This window comes from Microtus ochrogaster, linkage group LG10, assembly GCF_000317375.1.
Source record: "Microtus ochrogaster isolate Prairie Vole_2 linkage group LG10, MicOch1.0, whole genome shotgun sequence".
In the NCBI taxonomy this organism is placed as follows: Eukaryota; Metazoa; Chordata; class Mammalia; order Rodentia; family Cricetidae; genus Microtus; species Microtus ochrogaster.
In genome coordinates, this window is record NC_022035.1 from 10,640,472 (window position 1) to 10,659,232 (window position 18,761).

General features: G+C 41.4%; 1 protein-coding gene across 2 annotated transcripts in view; it reads left to right on the forward strand.

Annotated features, from left to right (window-relative positions):
* Positions 1 to 1,394: 1,394 nt before the first annotated feature.
* Mdfic (MyoD family inhibitor domain containing) overlaps positions 1,395 to 18,761 on the forward strand; it is an 85,783-nt gene continuing 68,416 nt past the window's right edge. The window contains exons 1-2 of one of the 2 annotated variants that reach the window (XM_005363743.3): positions 1,395 to 1,649; positions 1,929 to 2,125. In XM_005363743.3, coding sequence (XP_005363800.1) covers positions 2,032 to 2,125 — 94 coding nt within the window. In that variant the 5' untranslated portion in view covers positions 1,395 to 1,649; positions 1,929 to 2,031. The remainder of the gene's footprint in view (positions 1,650 to 1,928; positions 2,126 to 18,761) is intronic. The other variant, XM_026787559.1, reaches the window with a different exon arrangement.

Sequence of the window (18,761 nt, forward strand, 5' to 3'; positions counted from 1 at the left end):
TGTAGAAAGCTCAAGTTTCCGGTGTTTTTTTTTTTTTTGTTGTTGTTGTTTTTTTTGTTTTTGTTTTTGGTTTTTTTTTTTTTTTAATGCTGTCCTGTTCTGGACAAATAGATTAAGACCCTTGACACACTCTCAAGAGAGTTAGGGCATCTTTTACAAAGTGAATCTCCAGGTTGAATTACAAAGGAGGAGGGCATGCTTGTTAGCTGTAGGTCATTGAGTAAAATGTCATTTATCTTTCTGGGAACATAATCCAAATATCTGTCTTCAGAACCTTTGGAAGCTGATTTCTCAGGGTAATTGAATTCAAGTTTGAACACACTGGTTCTTTATAGGGGAGAAATGGATCTTTTCAGTCCCTTGAAAAGACCTTGAATCATCATTTTTTTTTTTTTTTTTTGAAGACAGCATTGCTGGTGTATGCGTAAAGACAGGACTAGAGAGGTTAATCCACGAAGTTTTCTCAGTTTTGCCAACATGGGGGACTCGTCTTGTCCCAGACAGTCCATCCATAGGTGTGCTCTTTTGAGAGTTCCTCAACTGAATTCTGCATTTAACTCAATGGAAAAGCCAGTATTAGCCAGATAGAGTACTTTATACTTAATTATCCTTGTGCATGGCCCCTTGGAGGCCGCTACAATCAGGACATTTCCTTTATAAACCCACAGTTCACAAGCTCTTCACTTGTGGCCACAGTTTTAACTTTTCACAGAGAACATAGATCCAGGGAGGCATTCGGCCTGAAGTAGGACCGATGTTCTCAAATATGTCACCCTTCCACAGCTGGGTGCCGCCAGTGGCTGTGTGTAAGGCAACTAACTGGTTTTACCGGACCAGGAATCCTGTTTGAAGGCAGCAAAGAAGTCAAAAGTAGAGCGAAGATGAGGAGATTAAGCAAGTACCTGGAACAAAGATTTAAATACATTTAAAAACAAATGGGTTTTCATATTACTAGAAAAGTCTGAGTGAGTGTAAGCATCACAAACACACACACACACACACACACACACACACACACACACCCTTTCTAGGTTTCAAAGGTTGTTTCCTTGGGGTATTCCTGTAGATTCAATAGTCCTTTGGTGGGCAGGATTGAAAATGAAATTGGGGGAACTTTCTCGGCATTGTCTGGGGATTTCACAACTGCCAAGGCCGGCTCCCTCCCTGTTTTCCCAAAGCACCATGGACCTGGAGTGCAGAGCTTACACACCAGGCCTGTCCAGCTCTGGCCTCCTGACCCAGACAGATCCCTTCACAAGGGAGTGCAGGGCCAAGTCCAGGTCGAGCCGCCCCGAGTCGCGAGGCCTCCTGCCAAGAGTTCGAGGCCATTCCCACCCGGATGTGATGAAAGGGAACCACAGAGAGAGAAGTGTTTGAAGAGTGTAGGAGTGGCAGCTTGAGGGTGAAAGAGAGGCACGAGTGGATCCTAAAGTCCACCCAGAGCGGGGCTGGCCGAACTGAGCTGGCTGGAGGGAGGGGGCGGAGTGCGCGGAGTCAGCCACTGTCGCGGCCACTGCTGCGTCTGGCCTTAGCCCGGGGCGGCGGGACGTGGTCAGGCAGCCCGGACACGATGGGATCGCTTCCCGAGCTTTGCTGACTACCGGCGGCGGGAGGAAGGGATTCAGATCGGCCTCGGAGGGGATGCCGAGGTAGGTGGAAGTTGCGCGTGGGGGAGAGGGGTCGGGTCCGGGTCGGGTCCCCTCCCGGGTCCCCTCCCTCGGGTCGCTCTGCCTCCAAGGTCCCGGCGCGTCCCCTCCCGCCCCGCGCGTCCCGCTCGCACCGTCCCCCCTAAGCTGCTTTCAAATCCTAACTTCCCCGGGGTGGAGTTGGAGGAGGGACACAGAGGGGGAGGGAATGGCCCGCCGCGGCAGCGTGCCGCTCTCTCTAAAAACAGTTCGTCCTTCTGTTTCTTTTGCTTTTCCCGCCAGAAGCAGTCAGTTTCCTGCCCCCAACACCTAAGCAGCCGGGGTCGGTGTGCCCCGCGGGCGGCTGGAGGCGGCGGCGGCGCGGCGCGGGCTCCGAGCACAGCTCATGTCCGGTGCGGGCGAAGCCCTCGCTCCCGGGCCCGCGGGGCAGCAGTGCTCGGCCGAGGCGGGCGGCGGCCGGCTGGGCTCCCCGGCCCTCGGTGAGTGAGCGCTTACGAATGGAGAGCTTCTGGGTTGGGGTTGCACGCACGCCTACCGAAGGGGTGGTAGTGGTAGTGGTGGGGCTCGGGGGACGGGATCCAGCCTCGCAGTTGTGAACTTTTGCACCACTTCAAGTTACTTAAACGAGTTTGCCCAAGGATCCCTGCCCCAGATCAACAACCGGATAGGAGGGCGGGGTCCCTGGTCCCTCCACACCCCCTTCCTTGTAAGAAACAAGATGACTAGGAGGCTTCTACCTTCTGCCTGTGCGTTTCTAGGCCTGCACCTGGGGCTGGGGTGCGTGTGGAGGGAGCGGGGGGGGGGGGCTCGAACCCTTAGTTCTTTGAAGTTCTTATGCCCTTTTCTCATTCAGGGCTGTCTCTGCTCTCTAAACTAGCATGGGCTCTTCTCATCTTTCTGGTTCTTGTGGGGTACTCTGCCACCAGGTTAACCATTTGGATTTCTGGGACCACTTGCTTTTGGAATGGCTCCTGCATATGTCTTTAATAACTTTTGTTTTGAAATAAACATGTTTCAAATGAATTGTGTTCCAGGAATGAATTAGCTCTTTTGTGTTCCTCCAAAGGGAAAAGGGTAATTTTGCTTCTGGGGAACTTGCATAACATTTTAAAACTTTGACTGTATCTTATTTGAAGGTTATAAACTTCAGTTACTCACTGGTGGCAGAACCAGACTCATGTTTCACTTACTTTTTCCTGTAAGGATAATTCAGATGAGATTTCTGACTGGCATGCACCAGTTAACTTTTCCATGTCTCCAAAACTGCATACTCTTGATTTTAAGCATAACTAAAATCTGTCTCTCTCCCCCCAGGACTCCAATATATATTGAGTGTCTTAAGGGTTTTTTTTTCTTTTTCTTTTTTTGTTGTTGTTTATTGTTGTTCTAGAAGTTGCTGTTCTAGCCACAGTAGATGAAAACAGAAAACATCCAAGCTTGAATGGAGATGATCTGGCATCTGGGCTGTTAAACTGAGTTACGTTTATCATTTTGTTTTAGAAGAGTGACTCATTTCTTTTCCTAAACAGACAGAATTCAAATGATTGGCTGCAGAAAAGCAAAGAACTAGAAAATGGTAAACATATGTTTTCTCAGAAGCAGTCCATGCATCGTACTGTCAACGCATTCATTTTGCTGTCACGAAGCATGCCCTCGGTAGTCATATCGACTTGCTGATAGGCTGCTTATACTCCCCCTGGGGCCATTCATCACCATTGTTAAACAAGGCTGAGGCAAAACATCAACATGAAGCACCCACGGAAAACAATTTGACTTGGAAACAGTTAACGTGCACAGTTTGCAGTGTTAATGCTATGGAGTTTTTAAATCAGCTAAAAGAAGTTGCCATGATACCTAGTGCACCTGTGCAGTACAAAGCCGCTTGGCATCACGTGACCCGGGTACAAGAAGCAGGGCATTTAAAAGGGCCTGAGGTTAAGTGCTGGCAAGATGCAACACGCATATTGTCTCTGGAAAATCAGTGTCCTGTTGTAGCTGAAAAATTAACCTTCCCTAAGTTTTCCTACCTTACTTAGTTTTAAAATTCTGCACATTAAATTTAGTGAGGAAAATATAATTCTTTAAGGACATACACAGAAGATAACTTTGTAAAAAAAAAACCAACATGTTTTCTTCAGAATTAAACATATGTATTATATACACACTGTGGTATTTATATATATATATATATATATATATAAAATATATACTGAGTGTGTGGCAATGAACTATCCATTAAGTTAACCCAAGGAATAACTCTTAAAAATTGGGATTTTTTTTTTTAAATCTGGCTTGAACCCCTTAATTAAATTTTGGAATCAGTTTTATATTCTTCAAGATGGGTGTTGTTTGGAAATTTAGCAGAGTAACCCTGCTTTTAACATCAAGCTGGAAAGATTTTCGTTACTGAGAGAGCAGCCATGAACACTTACCTTTCTGTTGTGCCTCCGCGCTTTTCTGTTGCTTTGACAGCGTTATTGGTATCAGAACTCTTTCTGGTATATTCTGCAAGGCGGTTCAGAGCAAGGAGCTTGCCTGTTGCTGGCCTTAACTGTGAACCAGGACAGGTGGCCGATGAATCAGTGGGATTCAGGGACCAGGAGAGTTTGTGGGGCAGGAGATAACCCTGTTCAGGTCTAGCTAAGTACTGCCACATGGGTTCCTATCTTCTGATGTCCCAAGGACTACTGAATCCTAGATGTCTATGTGTATTGTTTCACTTTATAGGAACTAATTGAGCACTTTTGTTTGTTTGTGATAAAGTAACTGCCTGGAGACTGGATGTTGCCCCTGGTTTGTTGTCCTGCTTTTGAAAACAGAAAGTTAATGTGTTTTAAAATGATTTTCCTGTTTACGACTGACCATGCAAATTCCTGTAGAAATGCCTCCGTAGGTGAAAAGCATTTTGGGCCACACTGGCTCTTGTTTTAAGAGAAAATGGGTTTGTATATATGATTCTTCTCATTGGCATTTTGTTTTCTTTTCAATTAAGCCATTTAATGCTCTTGCAGTATTGTAAATGAAAGGGCCTTTTAATTTCAAGTATTTCCTTCATAAATTTGTGGTCTATGCATAGAAGCATCTTTAGAAATAATTCATTTCATTCTGCTCACTTTTAGGTGAGGGAAAGGAATTCCAAAGAATTTAAGGGGCTTGCTCCATACACCTATTGCTCCACATACAGAGATTAACAAGAAATCGGGTGGAGCACCAATTGTAGAATGTATGCCACTGTGATAAATGTGGTTGAAGTAGAGAATCAATACAACCTTTTCACAGGGGGCAGATGCACAGAAGTTAATAGACTCTGGATATTGCGAATCACTTGAGTCTGTTTCCATCCCAACCCCCACCCTGCTTCACTTGCCAAGATGTAGACCGTTGGACTCCGTGCTGGTATATACTTTAATGTGATAATGTGTGATTTAATGTACCCTTCTCTCTAGGGAGACTCCTCTGAGACTATGAGGCGGACTTTTCATAGCAGGATGCAAAATGCCAGTGAAGTTAATTAAAAATAATCTAAAATAGAAGCGAGGGAGAGGCTCTTCAAGTAGAAACTGCGTAAGAAGAGCTCTGACTTAGACGCTTAGCTGAGTTGTCGGGAGTTCGTGAAGCTAATCAGATTTCCTCCGGAGGAAGCCTGCTTATTTCAATTTATATAATGTGAGTTTGTACATATCTGTACATGTTGCTTTATCCCTTTTAAAGATGCCGTTTCTCAAAATGTGTTATCTTTGGACAGCTTCTGTCATTGGCCTCCACAGAGCAATGGTTTTGCCCCCAGGGAGACATTTGACAATATCTGGAGACTTGTTAGTTGGTCCGAATGTGGCAGTGTATGTTACCAACATCTGGTGAGCCAAGGCCAGGGATCTGGATCCTGATCTGCATCCTACAGGGAGGGCCCTGGATAGCACATTCCCACAATAATGAGTGACCTGGACCAACGTCAGTAATGGCTTAGACAGAAAAATCTCTGTCCTTATTTCTTGGGCACCAGCAAGGATTTTGTCTTCACTCTGGTGCATAATCAGATTCTCCAGGCAGAAACCCACCAAATTTGCCCCTACATGATTTCTTGGTGCTGTTAGATTGTACCCAAGGCGAAGGCCTATTAATTTACTACCCCACCCCCATCAGCCAAAAGACACATTATATTTACTTTTAGGATGAAAATAGTCTTTTCTTTTATACCCGGGGTGCGGGGATGGGCTATGGGGAGTGGAATATAGACTTCAAAAAGCTGTAAAAACAAACCCAAAAATCTAAAGTTTGTTACTCCATGCGAACTTTCTACTGATGTTCCAAATTTTGGTTCAATTTCTCACTTCATTCTCAGAGTACTTTTGAGCTTCAGAATCATTTATTCTAAAATAAACAGGTCATAAGTATTATAAAAAGAGATAGAAGAGGAAAATTAAAAGCCTGCCACAATCAATAGGATTCCATTTGCCACCTCAGTAGATATCCTGACGGGCATCCCTTCAGAACTTCTTGGAGAAACTACGCCAAGACACAGAAGATAGCCCTCAGCATTAACATGAGTCCTGTTCATTTGGATGCCGGACTCTTGGAATCTGTGCTCTATTTTTTTTCCCTAGAAATAGTGGTAAATTATATTTAGCTCCCTAATAAATCTCCAAAAATTGTTGGAAATAAATTTTATTAAAACTTCCACACTTTTTATGATGAACCTCAGACAACTTAGTATTACAACGCTGGCAGCCACAGACAAACAATGAGGAATAAAAGTAAACCCAGTAGAATCTGTCTTAAAACACGTCTCACATATATATGCTTGAAGAAGGACAGAGAAAAGGAGGGAAATGGGTGGAGACTTGTCTGGATTTAAAGGGGATGTGGGGACGTTTTTAGGCACCTTGAAATCCAAAGTCCTAATTCTTTCATATGTACAAAGGGAGTAATGTTCAATTCATAAATTTAGTTCTAGGAGGGCAAGGATTGTCAGCATTGTGTTGTTTCCCCCTTTGCCAAAAAGAAGTAAATGCGTCAAAGAATGAAAAGTGGGGGAAAAAAAATCCAAGAACAAAGGGTCAGAAAGGAAGGAAAGGAAGGAGTGAGTTCAAAGTGATAGACCTATTTATCAGTTAAAGCATTTGGAGGGTTTGAATTGCCTGAATTGAACAGTAGGAAAAACACATTTTATGGTTTAGCCTGGTATGAACTAGACAAGTGGCTAGCATGTAAAAAAAAAAAAAAAGATAGGTACTATAACAGAGGCACAAAGAAAGTCCAGCGATGGAAATTGGAATACAGAAAGCAACTCTCTCTAGTTGGGGATTTGGCAAAATCGTCAAGAAAGTTTACTGTAACTTGGGCTCGAAGGCGTGGTAATAGGACTCAGTGTTGGGATGGTAGGCTGTGTGACTCACTCTGGAGGGCAGATCACAGAGTGTTGGTTACTCCAGACAGATAATTGCATGGGCTCTCTACAGGAGTGGAAAATGATAGAGAAAACGACAAGGAAGACTGGGTACTGTCTGTGTTGAGGATCCTGTACATTTTTCTTGTTGGCATTAGTGAGTCATTGAATGTTCTTTAGAAGAGCAAAGTAGAAGACATAATTTGGATTTTTAGGGGAACAAACCTGATGGCGGTTCAAAGGGTGGTTTTGAAGATAGGGGCAAGAGTACAAGTGACAATTATCTAGGAGGTCATTACAATAGCCGGGAAAAGAGTAGAAGAAAGACCTCGGACACTGAGGAAGCTGATTTAAGAATAGCAGCAGAAACAGGATGACACGCTCTGACCTTTGAGAGCCTCTTGACTTGATTCTTTTGAGTTTAGGCTCATTTTTCAGACATGTTAATAAATTAAATTCATCTTATTGTTATATTTATGCTATAAGTAGTGTGGAAGCTATTGAAGAGGTAGGAATTTAAGGCAGTCTATAGGTTTGCTCTGTCACTAGCATGACGGCATGCAGGAACGTTGAAGTCTGTTTTGTTTATGTTGCATCCAGGGAACATAGCATTGGTCATAGTCACCAATAAGTAACTAGGAGCCGGTTTTGTAACTAGGTGGAGGTGATGGTCAGATTTACAGATGAAGAGTTCTCTATCAGGGAGGTAGTTCATGGGCTCTGGACTCAGAATCTTGAGGAAGAGCTGCACCTTGGATGGAAGTCAAAAAAGAAGAAAAGGAGCTCATGATGATCCTTCAGAAGTATCGAACATTTAGTGGGATTTAGTGGTTACAGGAGATTAACACTGTCATTTATAAAGGACAAAGGACATACATAGAATGTTTCCCGAGGGTTGAGAATTCTCAGGACACCTTTCTGAGAAGAAAGCTCAGGACAGAGGGATGCAAAGATAACTTGGGTTGGTTTGGGTGTGTGTTGTGGTAAGCACTTGCTGCTGAAAGAGCCAAATTCTAGAGACGCTTTAGAGAGTAGGGAATGTTTTCCTTTAAAATAGTGTGGGAGAAAAGGATGAAGCTATAATCTGGAGAAAATTTGATAGAGAGACTATTGAAAGCCCAGATCTTTTCATTAAAGTAGATGGTAATATTTTTTATGGAGGCTAGGATGAGTCAAGACATTTGAGATTTGTGGGAAATTTTGAAAGCAGAAAGTATTCAAAAGGGACTCAATCTGATGTAACCCCCAGGCTGCCCAATAAGACCGAGGGCTTAACTAAGAATGGCTGGCATGAATTCTACTGGATACGGATCAGCATGGCTGATTGCCCTTCTCAGAAGGGGACTGGTGGGGCCTTGGGAATAGAAGCAGAGAGAATGGATTTTGGAATCGGCATAGGACTCATAGAGTTGTTGGGATTTCATACGCAAAGGGAAGGAGATGGGAAAAGGACAAATATATTTAAAATAAATGTGGGGGAGTGTGTTTGTCTTCACTGATCTCCACTCCAGGCTGGCAGATGAGAAAGGCAGAAAATGGGAGGGAGAGGAAAATAGCTAGAGATCACTCCAGAGCTAGCAAAAATTACCACAGGCCGGTGAAGACTGCAGCTAAGTGACAGCTGCTTTGTTTGGTCAGTCCGCATTCAAAGATTTGATATATATGATCCAGTGACCTTTACAGAGATGTGAGGGAAGCTGTGGAATTTTGGGGCGTGTTAGGACTTTTCCTGTTTCTTTCAACCTTATTTCCTGGATCTGGTAGAGATGATTTCATGGAAAGAAAGACAAATAACAGTGCACTTTACCAGTGTTTTATTTTTATAGTAATAAAAGGCTGAGAAAAAAAAAACCCTAGGAAACATCAGCTGACATTGTCTAAAGTTATACCATTTGAAAATGGAAACTTGTTTAGAACAATAACAAACAACAGGGAAACATTCCATCAAAATGCATGAGATACTGTCACCATTCTCTTATATGAAGGCTGAAGCTAAATCAGGTGATTTCTGTTTCTATCCCTAAGTATTTGTGTTCAGCTTTTGTAAAAAAGACCATTGCTGTGGATTGCCTGTTTCTAGACATTGGGACATTTTCTAAAGTTGGTGATTCATTGGGGACAGCCTGAAGAAGTTGTAAGCTTTCTGTTTCAGTCAGATATTGTATATATGAATCAGTATTTTACATCTGTCCCTCTCCTTTTTTCCCCCTCCTTCCCTCTCCCTTTCCACTCTGTCCCTCTTGCTGACAGTAGCTCCACAGGAAGGGATTTAAAGGTCTAGCTGCCCTTTCTCCTTAGGTGAACATCCTGAAGGGGGATAACTTGTCAACCTTAAGCCTGAAGTAGTTATGAGTTCTAGTTTGTAGATTCTATTTCTGATCACTCAATATCCAGTAAGCCGGAAGTGCTATGAAAAGAGTTAATTTTAACCCGATTTCCATTTTGCTTGTGGTTTCTACTTGCAGTCTACTTCTGGTTTTCAGATTCACGCCCACATGATCTGGAGAAAGATGATTCACGTACATGTGCCCTTCTGCTCGCTCTTTCTGTAGTCGCAGGCATGAAGGTGGAAATGATTGCTTTACGCTAGCACGTACATTTTAGTATTGACATTTGAATGGGAAAACCCTGACCCCAGTTGTTTTGTGTGCCTGCCATGTAGAAGATCCCATGAAGATGAAGGATGCTTGTGTGCAGAGTTGCACGCAGAAGGCATATGCACACTGGTGAAGGAACATGAGACGTATGCCAAAAGGAACTGCACTCCTCATTTACATATCATTTAAATCTTACAGCAAGAGCATGTGACAGATTATCTGCCACCTGGGTGGTCTCATTTTGGAGTTTATTTTATTTATTTATTTATTTATTTATTTATTTATTTTTTGCAGTTGGAAGGGACTTTCAAAATGGCAGGAAGGGTTTGGTTTTGTTTGGGTTGTGTTGCTAGTGACCTCAGTTGAAGAATGAATAACACAGGCGTTGGGATTTATTTATTTACTCACTTATTTTGGTTTGAATTGTGAAGAGCTGCCACTCAAAATAAGGCAACTTGTGGTGGAGCAGTTGTCAGGCACTCTGAGGCCGGAAGGTGACGTGTCCAGGAGCCAGCTTGCCTCTGCTTGCCCTACCCAAAGCATAGCTTTCCCGATCCTTCCTCAAGATGGAGCGACATCTGACCTTTAGACCATTTATGAACATAGACCTGCATCTTGTTTTATTACCCAAGTTATAAGTTTTCTTCTGAATAGTTTCACACCATTTCTCAGTAAGAAGAAAGTTAAGTTATCAAGTATGAGAAAACAGCATAGAATTTGACAACATTAAAGTAGGCAAGATGTTAAAATAACTCTGGCCATGGGATCGATACCAAGTGTGTAAAGCAATCCTTTCTGTTGGGGTTGTTGTTATTTGTCTGTTTAGCAAACAAATGTTTAACTTTTTTTGTGTAGGCCTTTTACAACAAGCAGCATAATCTAAGAACAGAAAATACAACTTCTTGATTGAGGAACAGTGTATTGAGTTTGTCTGACAGCAAAGTTCTGCTGGTTGGGAGTGAATGAGATGGATGGCTTGTGCGTCTATATCTGTGAGAAGTTGTCACTAGCAGGAACAGCAACTGATTCATGTTTAAGGCAAGAGGAAAACTGGGAAGTAAAATGTTGCTGACGTTTCTGTTCCTACAATTGCCCAAGATTGCTTCAGGAGGCAAACAGACAGGAAGAGATGAGATGCCGAGGGATTTAGGATAACTTAAGATGATAGGTCCACAGGTGTCTAGGATAAGAGAGCCAGACAGTGACGTCATCTGGTAGCAGCTGATGGTGTGAAAGGTAAAGAGATGATGAAGGTTGCAGAGCTGGATGAAAATGGGTGGGTAGCCTTAAAGGAAAGAACAATGTAGCATCCCACAGTTAGGGCTAAGAGGGACCCAAAGGTGGCTTAGTGAATTATTGGAGAGGCTTCTGGTTTAGGCGTTAATGAGAATTAGCAGAGGCTATACCTTCTGACTTCAAGTCCCTATCAGTTCATCTGAAGTGTAAGAAATCCATTTCAATAGCCTTTTAACTCATACATCATAATTTTATTTGTGTCTTTACCAAACTTGAAATGGCCAACCCTGTTGCCCTGTCTTCTCTGACTTATTTACTTCAAAGTCAGACTCTTCAGCTTTGAAATGCTGTTACAGATTAAACAACCCCCTTGGCTCATTGTTGAGTTCCAGTGGCCTTCATTCTTGTAAAAGTGCCAAATAAGGGTTCATTGCTTCGCCAGAGAGCCAGAAAAGGAATGTGGTCCTGATCAAATAATCTGGAACTAACAGAAAAGTTTTGAAAACCGAGACCACTGAAAGGGTAACTCTGAAGTACATTACGTGCGTGAATAAAAATGTCACGATGACACTCATTATTTTGTACAAGGAGTACTCAGTAATAATAATTTAAAAAGGAGAAACAAAGAAAAGAAAAGAGATCTTGCCAAGATGAAAGATGAGTGTGTATCATCATGGTGACACAGGGGAAGATGGCCAGGTTTTATTTCATAGTGTTCATGGACTCCTGAGGAAGGGAGCTACTGTGGACACCACGTCTGTGGATTTCAGCAGCCAGCTACATGGAGTGTTTCCTGACAGGAGGGCTTCTAGGTAAGGTTAACAGTGCTCTGTCCAAAAAGGCAACTTGAATGCAAAGCCAGTGAATGAACTGGAGGTGTTTATCATGGGGGAGAGAGATACCAAGAAAGAATCTTAAAAATACAACAGTCACAGAAGTAAAGGATAAAAATTTACCTAGATTTATTTATTAGTCAATTTTGTAAACCACACAATAAAGCAAATGAGTGAAATTTGTATGGGAGATGACTCTAGCTGGACATGTAGTGGGGTCTTTGAGGAACAAGATTCTCGGCTGTAGGGCGCTGCTTCTGCCTTGGCTACTTCCTTTCTTCTGAAAGGCCAAGGCTGGCATCGTTTGCCAGTTGTTGAGGATGCTGGGTATTGAATGCTTTTCATCTGAAGTTGTGTTATGAGTCGTTCTGGAGACCTCTAAGACAGTAATGCTACATTCCATGAACCTTTGAATGTTTGGCTATAGTGTGACTGTTCTTGGCTCAGTAAACATCATTAAACTTGAGAATTTGGGAAAGCAGAAACTTCTATGGTTCAGGCAGGGTGAGATGTTTTGAAAGTTCCTTCACTGGATTAGGAGTGTGAAGGTACTGGAGAATAAGATGACAGTGGTAATATATTTTCTTCTTCTTATCAAATTTCTTTCTAACCCATCTCCTTTTAAGAGTGGACAGTGTGGTATCCTTCCCTCCATCCCTCATTTACTGAGATGCACTTTAAACTCCTGGTGAATTTTATATCTTTCTTTAATGTTCATATATAATCACTTCCTGCTTTTTCTGTAAATATTTTTTATTTTGTTTATGCATATCCTCCTTTGGCCACAGCAATAGGTAAACTGAGTACATTGATGTACATTGGTGTCATTTATTTTTGCTTTGTTTTGCCTTTTCCGTTTTGAATATAATCACACATTAAGCTTGTGAATCCCTAAGAAGCTTTTTGAAGGAATGCATTTTAGATCATGCCGAAAAGTCTTGCCAGTCTGCAAAACTCTGGAAATGACAAATTCATTGAATTGACTGAAACATTCGATTCAGTCCATAAGCACTCATAATTTATCTGTGATTACATATTTTTCTTTTGTGTTTATAAAATAATGGAAGTTTATGTATATACTTGTTTACGTGTTGAAATGTGTACATGACCTTGATGTGGTTTTTGGATAAGGAGATTGTAATCCATTGAGAAGATGATTAGACAAAGAAGGTTGGATTTGCATTGTTCTCTAAGGTCCGTAGGTTGGACAGGTTTTTTTAAATTTTTATTTATTTATTTATTTGTGTGCATGTGCGCATGTGTGTTTGTGTGTGTGTGTGTGTGTCTGTGTCTGTGTGTGTGTGTGTGTGTGTGTCTGTTTATTTGTTTGGACCAGTGAGGAAGTGAAGTTCCAGGCCTGAGGTCTTCCTGAGAACTACCTTATCTTTGTTTTTTGTTTTTAAAGGGAAAAATATAGTCACAGAATTTTTCACTTTCTTAGGGATTTTTGTATCATATTTCTTATGATTTTTGTCAACTAGAATACACATATGTTATCTGGGTGGAAAGTCAAATAAAGCTAATTGTATAAAACAAGTTTTATTGATAAAGTACATGGAAATATAGGTTTGTAAATGCAGACAACATAGATATTTTGGTAACTGTCTCTGTTATAGATTATAAATTACTTCATTGACGTATATGAGGCCTAACTTTCAAAAGTCCCTGAATTTAATCACAGAGGTTTTTATTCTCTTTTCTGTAAAACTATAAGTACTTTGAACACTTATTAAAGTATAGAGGGGTTTGGAAAGATAGTTCCAAGCTCTGTCATTATTTAGACTTTCACTAAGTAAGTAATAGCACACAGATATCAAGAGGAAAGCATACTTGATGTTGGCTTTGTGAGTTTGCCCATACCTTTGCCTAGCTTGGCAGAATACTTGAGATGACATGATAGAACAATTAAAGAAAAAATGAAAACAGAATAATAGAAATGGCTGAGGAAGACCCAGACTGCGTGGCTACAACTGTTAAGTCTGATACATGGATCTGGATTTGTCCGTGAAATGGACTTGACATTTTTTTCTCCTCTTAGAACTGCCTTGTCCACAAATAGCACAGCTTTAAAACTGGCACAACTGTTCACAGAGCAGTGCTTTTCCTTATTCAACTTACAGTCAGGCAGTTTGTATGGTGCTTCAGGAAGGGACTGTGGAGTGGGTATTGTCCTCAACTGCTTCCCCAGGATATTTTCATAGCAGGAATCTGAAAGATGGTTATGTAAAAACAACAGCAAAAAACAGCAAAACAAAGCCATGACTACTACTGTGAATGGGCTTTTACTATAAACAAGACAGGAGTCCGTATAGGTTGAGATCACCTTATGTTCTAGGTACTGTGATTGTTCTCAGTTTAAAGATGAAGGATGTTAACAAAGAATAGCTCTCATAGGATTGACATCATTAGCGGTGGTCCTCGTATGTAGCACACTAATCTCAAACCTGTGCTCCCGAGTGTCTCTCTAGTGCAGAGTCACATTAGGGACATTATGTTTGTTCTAGAGACCCTGATAACCTTTTTTCTTGACAGGGAAGTGTGCAGATATCTAAGATTGAGAAAGATGGCATTGTTCGTAGTTCTTGGAAGGTTAAGATTGAGAAAGATGGCATTGTTCGTAGTTCTTGGAAGGTTGTGTATGTCCAAAACTTTATCGTGTCTTAAAGTTTACTCATGCACCGTTGTACAATAACTTTACTAAGCCTAATCCCTTGTGAAGCAGCATTCTGTATTCTTTTGTTTGTATTCTTTTGTTACTGTTTATTGAAAACATTCAGTTATTAGGGCCGGAGAGATGGCTTGGTGGATAAAGTGCTTGCTGTAGAAGTATGAAGTTCTGAGTTTTGATGTTTAGAACTTACATTAAAGCTAGACATGGGGACACAGCACTGCTGGGTGGTGGACACAGGAGGGTTTCTAATATCACTGGCCAGCCATTGCTGCCAAAATAGTGAACTTTGGGTTCCATGAGAGACCCCGTCTCCAATAATAAATAAATAGTGAAAGAATGATGTAGGAAAAATGTCATCTTCCTGTGTCTACATCCACACACATGGGTGAGCACACACACACACACACACACACACACACACACACACACACGGGAAAGATAAACTATTGGAATAATATATTTGCTTGTTTCCACATTCCTCTTTAATAGTTTGGGTAATCGTGCTAATAGAAGCAGTTGAGCTCGCTAGTTCTGACTACAAAGGACAGAAGGAAAACTGGGTATAGATTACCTGATGACGTATTTGTGCTCAAAATAAAGAGCAAGTAACTGATCTGCCAGACGAAGAGCAGACCGTGTTCCATGTGGAGTCACTCCATACATTCTGGGAGAAAGGGCTGAGTGAGCAATGAGCTTTCTCTGATGGAATCAGCTGAGTACAAGATCATCTCCGCCTCTGCCATTATCATCCTGTTTGACTTCAGTATCTGACTTTGAGACATGCTGTTTTCTCATCAGTAGAACTGATGTTTTCTTCCTAATTATATCACTGAGGGTTGTGAAGATCAATCAAATATTATATGTTAAAGTCCCCTGGAAATTCCCAGGACAGTAATGTAATGGCAAAAATTCATTAACATTCTTCTTTCAACAAAGCAAAGCATTTTTATCTTTCTCTTAAAAAAAAGTACCGAACCACATAGCAAGTAAGTGGCTATGATGAATTTTACCTAAATTATTATTTAATATTCTTAGATTTTTCTTTTCTGTTATTAACTTTTCTTTCTTGTAACTAACCAATTATTTGATTTCCCCAACTGTCTGAAAAAAGTAGCACTATCAAGATTTGAAATTTGGGTAATGCCAGCTAGGTAAAATATTATAGAATTTTAAGTTAAATATAAATTCTATTTTCTTGAACTTTTCCCATGCTCCCTCAGCAAAAACAATTAAAATTGGAAGGGCTTGTCTATCACTATTCATGTTGAACTTTAGAAAAAAAAAACCACCAAAGGGAATCGATCATGCTATATAGATAGTCATTTTGGAAGAAGAGATAGTGTGTTTAAATCAATCATTTAGTTTTTTTTTTTTTGTTTGTTTGTTTTTTGGTTTTTCGATCATTTAGAACTTATTTTACCACTTTGACCTTTTCTTTAACTTAATTCATACTTGTCGCTTTTCCTAAGAATTAAATCAAATCCAGAGTCTACTAATTTTTCTCTGTCATGCGTTCCAGTCTGAACACCCTTCAGCATGGATGGGATACTAGGGCGCCATTCAGAGTCAAACAGCCCGAGTACGAGAAGGTTTTAGCAACACAGCACCTACATTTCCCCACATAGAGGGGGAGGAGACTAGGCCCCGCCCTGCTTCCACAGCTGTCAGCCTTGCAGCCAGAAGTCTGACCCTGGGCAGTTGCCATCGCCTTCTGTTTTATTGGGCCTTGATTACTTCGTTTCTCGCTGGCCGAGAGATTTGTTGTCAGGAGAGGGTCTCCTTGCTTATCCAAAGATTGCTTTTTATTTCCCTGTGCAGAGGAGGGACACTAAAAAGCTGGGCACATCCACAAGTATATCCCAATCCATTGGCTCACGGTAGTTTTAAAAGGCTTTCAATTTATGGTACCTAAAATATATTTTATTTCTTCCCACACATCCGCAGAACTGATTAATATTTTAAGTCATTCACATTTGTATTTCCATACAAATCTTTTCATGGAATTATGACTGTATGCAGATGTGTTAATGAGACGATGAGATCGACTTTGATGTTCTGATGCCTCGGAATCCTGTGATGAGGAAATGAGTAATAAGATACGGATGGACAGTCTTTCATTTTGACATCAACATTCCACCCACCAAAGTCACCTGGACTAGATGCTCGAAGGTTGGGCGTCTGTGCATCTGTCTGCGGCCAGAGTTCTCTGCATGCTTCTAACTCGGTACCGAAATGAAAGCCAGGGCTTAGGAGAATAATCCTCTACACAGAGGTGAAGAGCCATCGACTGTCTTTGTTACACCTTACGGCCAGGTACAAACTGATGTCCTATGCTAGGGAAATCCCTTGGTGCTGGGGAGCTACACACTAGGCCCACAATAGTAGCTGGATGGCAACCACAAATCTTCGTATGTCCAGAAGCAGTGGTTGAACCCTTGACTTTCCAATGCGGAAGTGACACAGCAACCTAAACGGGTAGCGGTCATCTGCTCTCAGACGTTTCATCATCTTAGTGCCTAGACAGCCAGGTAAAGAGTGTTGTGAGGTTGATTTGGTTAACTGTTTCTCGCCCCCAACACATGACTGATGTCAGCGAATCTCTCTCTCATCCTTCCGTTTCTTCAGGGACGCCTGCAAGTTTCCGCTATTGGTGAGGCTGCTATCTAGCATTCCATTAGGCTGAGGCAATGTAAAACAATAGAGATAAACGGTGTGCATGCCTTGGCTGGGCATGGAGTTTAGTTTATCCAAGTAAAGAATTAGCGGAAGACAATTTACGTTTTTACAGGGAACCTTTCCTGGGCCTTGCCTTGGTTTGGGTGCAATGGATCATCACAGGACACATGAGGGACCAGCTTTCAAGCCAAGACATTTAGTTTTCAAAGGAGGCAAAGTGGAATACACTGGTGATTGTGATGTCGTAGGAACTGCACAGAATTTATTATCTGTATCATTCATTCGTTACACAGAGTGGTAGTTTTCCTTTTTTGACTTCAGTACATTTGGGATCAACTCATTCTAGAATTTCCAGATATGAAAGCTCCTTTTTTTTTTTTTTTTTTAAAAGCATGATAAACAGTCTCTTAATAAGAATTTGGGGTAGGAAGAACTCTGACCTCCCCACTCGGGAGAAGGTTGCATCATTGTAAATCGCCGTGTCTCTGGACCACGTGGCATTGTCATTTATGCAGTGAGGTGTCGAGAGGGTCTGTGCTTAGCACTCGAATATTGGACATGATTCAAATATGCGTCAAGTGTGTCTGGAGGCTTTATTCATACCTCTTTTCTTTTCGTCAGCAATGCTTCATAATGCCTTGGTTTCATGAATTAATTTTAATGGAATTAAACTTGAACAGCTCAAAATTATATAATTAATTTCATTCAGCTTCAATTAAAGTTACTAATTGAATCAAGCCTACTAGCGTGACACCTGGCGGCAGTCAGCTACGTAACAGTATGAGTATGTGCCATTGCTGATGAGACAGTTCATGTACACCAGCGATATTGCAGGCAATCTTTCCTACTGATAATCTCAGGGTTGACGACAGCAGTCAAGAATTCTGGAGTTGTTTAAGAAAGTTCAGATTTTAATTGAAAGTAACACATCTCGTGAAGATTACGTTTTCCCTGTGATAATGCTGAGTAAATGTTACAAAAATCTAGAACATACTGGTTTAACATGCTGATGTTTGAATATGGTTTTGCAGTCTAAAAATGTTTGGCATTGAAGGCCCATTTTTTTTTTTTGGAGCAATCTTAACCTCTGGTTTTAGTCCTGAGTTTATATTCATCAATTTTTCATGTATTGGAATATGTTTTGCACCCGAATTGTTAATTTGTTGTGAAATCTCTATGATACATGAGAATTTTTTTTGCACGTGCATAAATTTTTCCTTGTACTGGAAATGTTAAAAAGATGGGCTAACAACTCCTGTATGAGTCTCTTTTGTGTGTCTGCCTCCATGGCTTGGCGTCATACTTCCTAATGGCACATACTCTTTTAAATCCATTCTCTCTTGTGACAAGCTCGGTGATTAGGAATGTTTCAACAGTGGACGTTGAAGAGGATGCCTAATGTATGTCCAGCACACAGGTTCCAGGGATTGACCTAACGGGGCATCAAGGGAATGGAGAGAAGACACGGGCACACAGAACAGCCGGGAATCCGCGGCACTGGGCTCTCTAATGGAGAAGCCACAGTACCCTGGAAGCGCGTGTTTACTATAGATAGTTGTGCATGGAAGCAGGGTTTATGGTGTATAGTTGAATCATGGAGGTTTCATGTATACAGGCGAATCAAGGTGGCAGACTTAGCCAATCTAACTAGAAGCAGCTTTATAGGAGGGCTGTTTTTTAGGTTGTAAAGGGGGAGGATATGACACATATTTATGC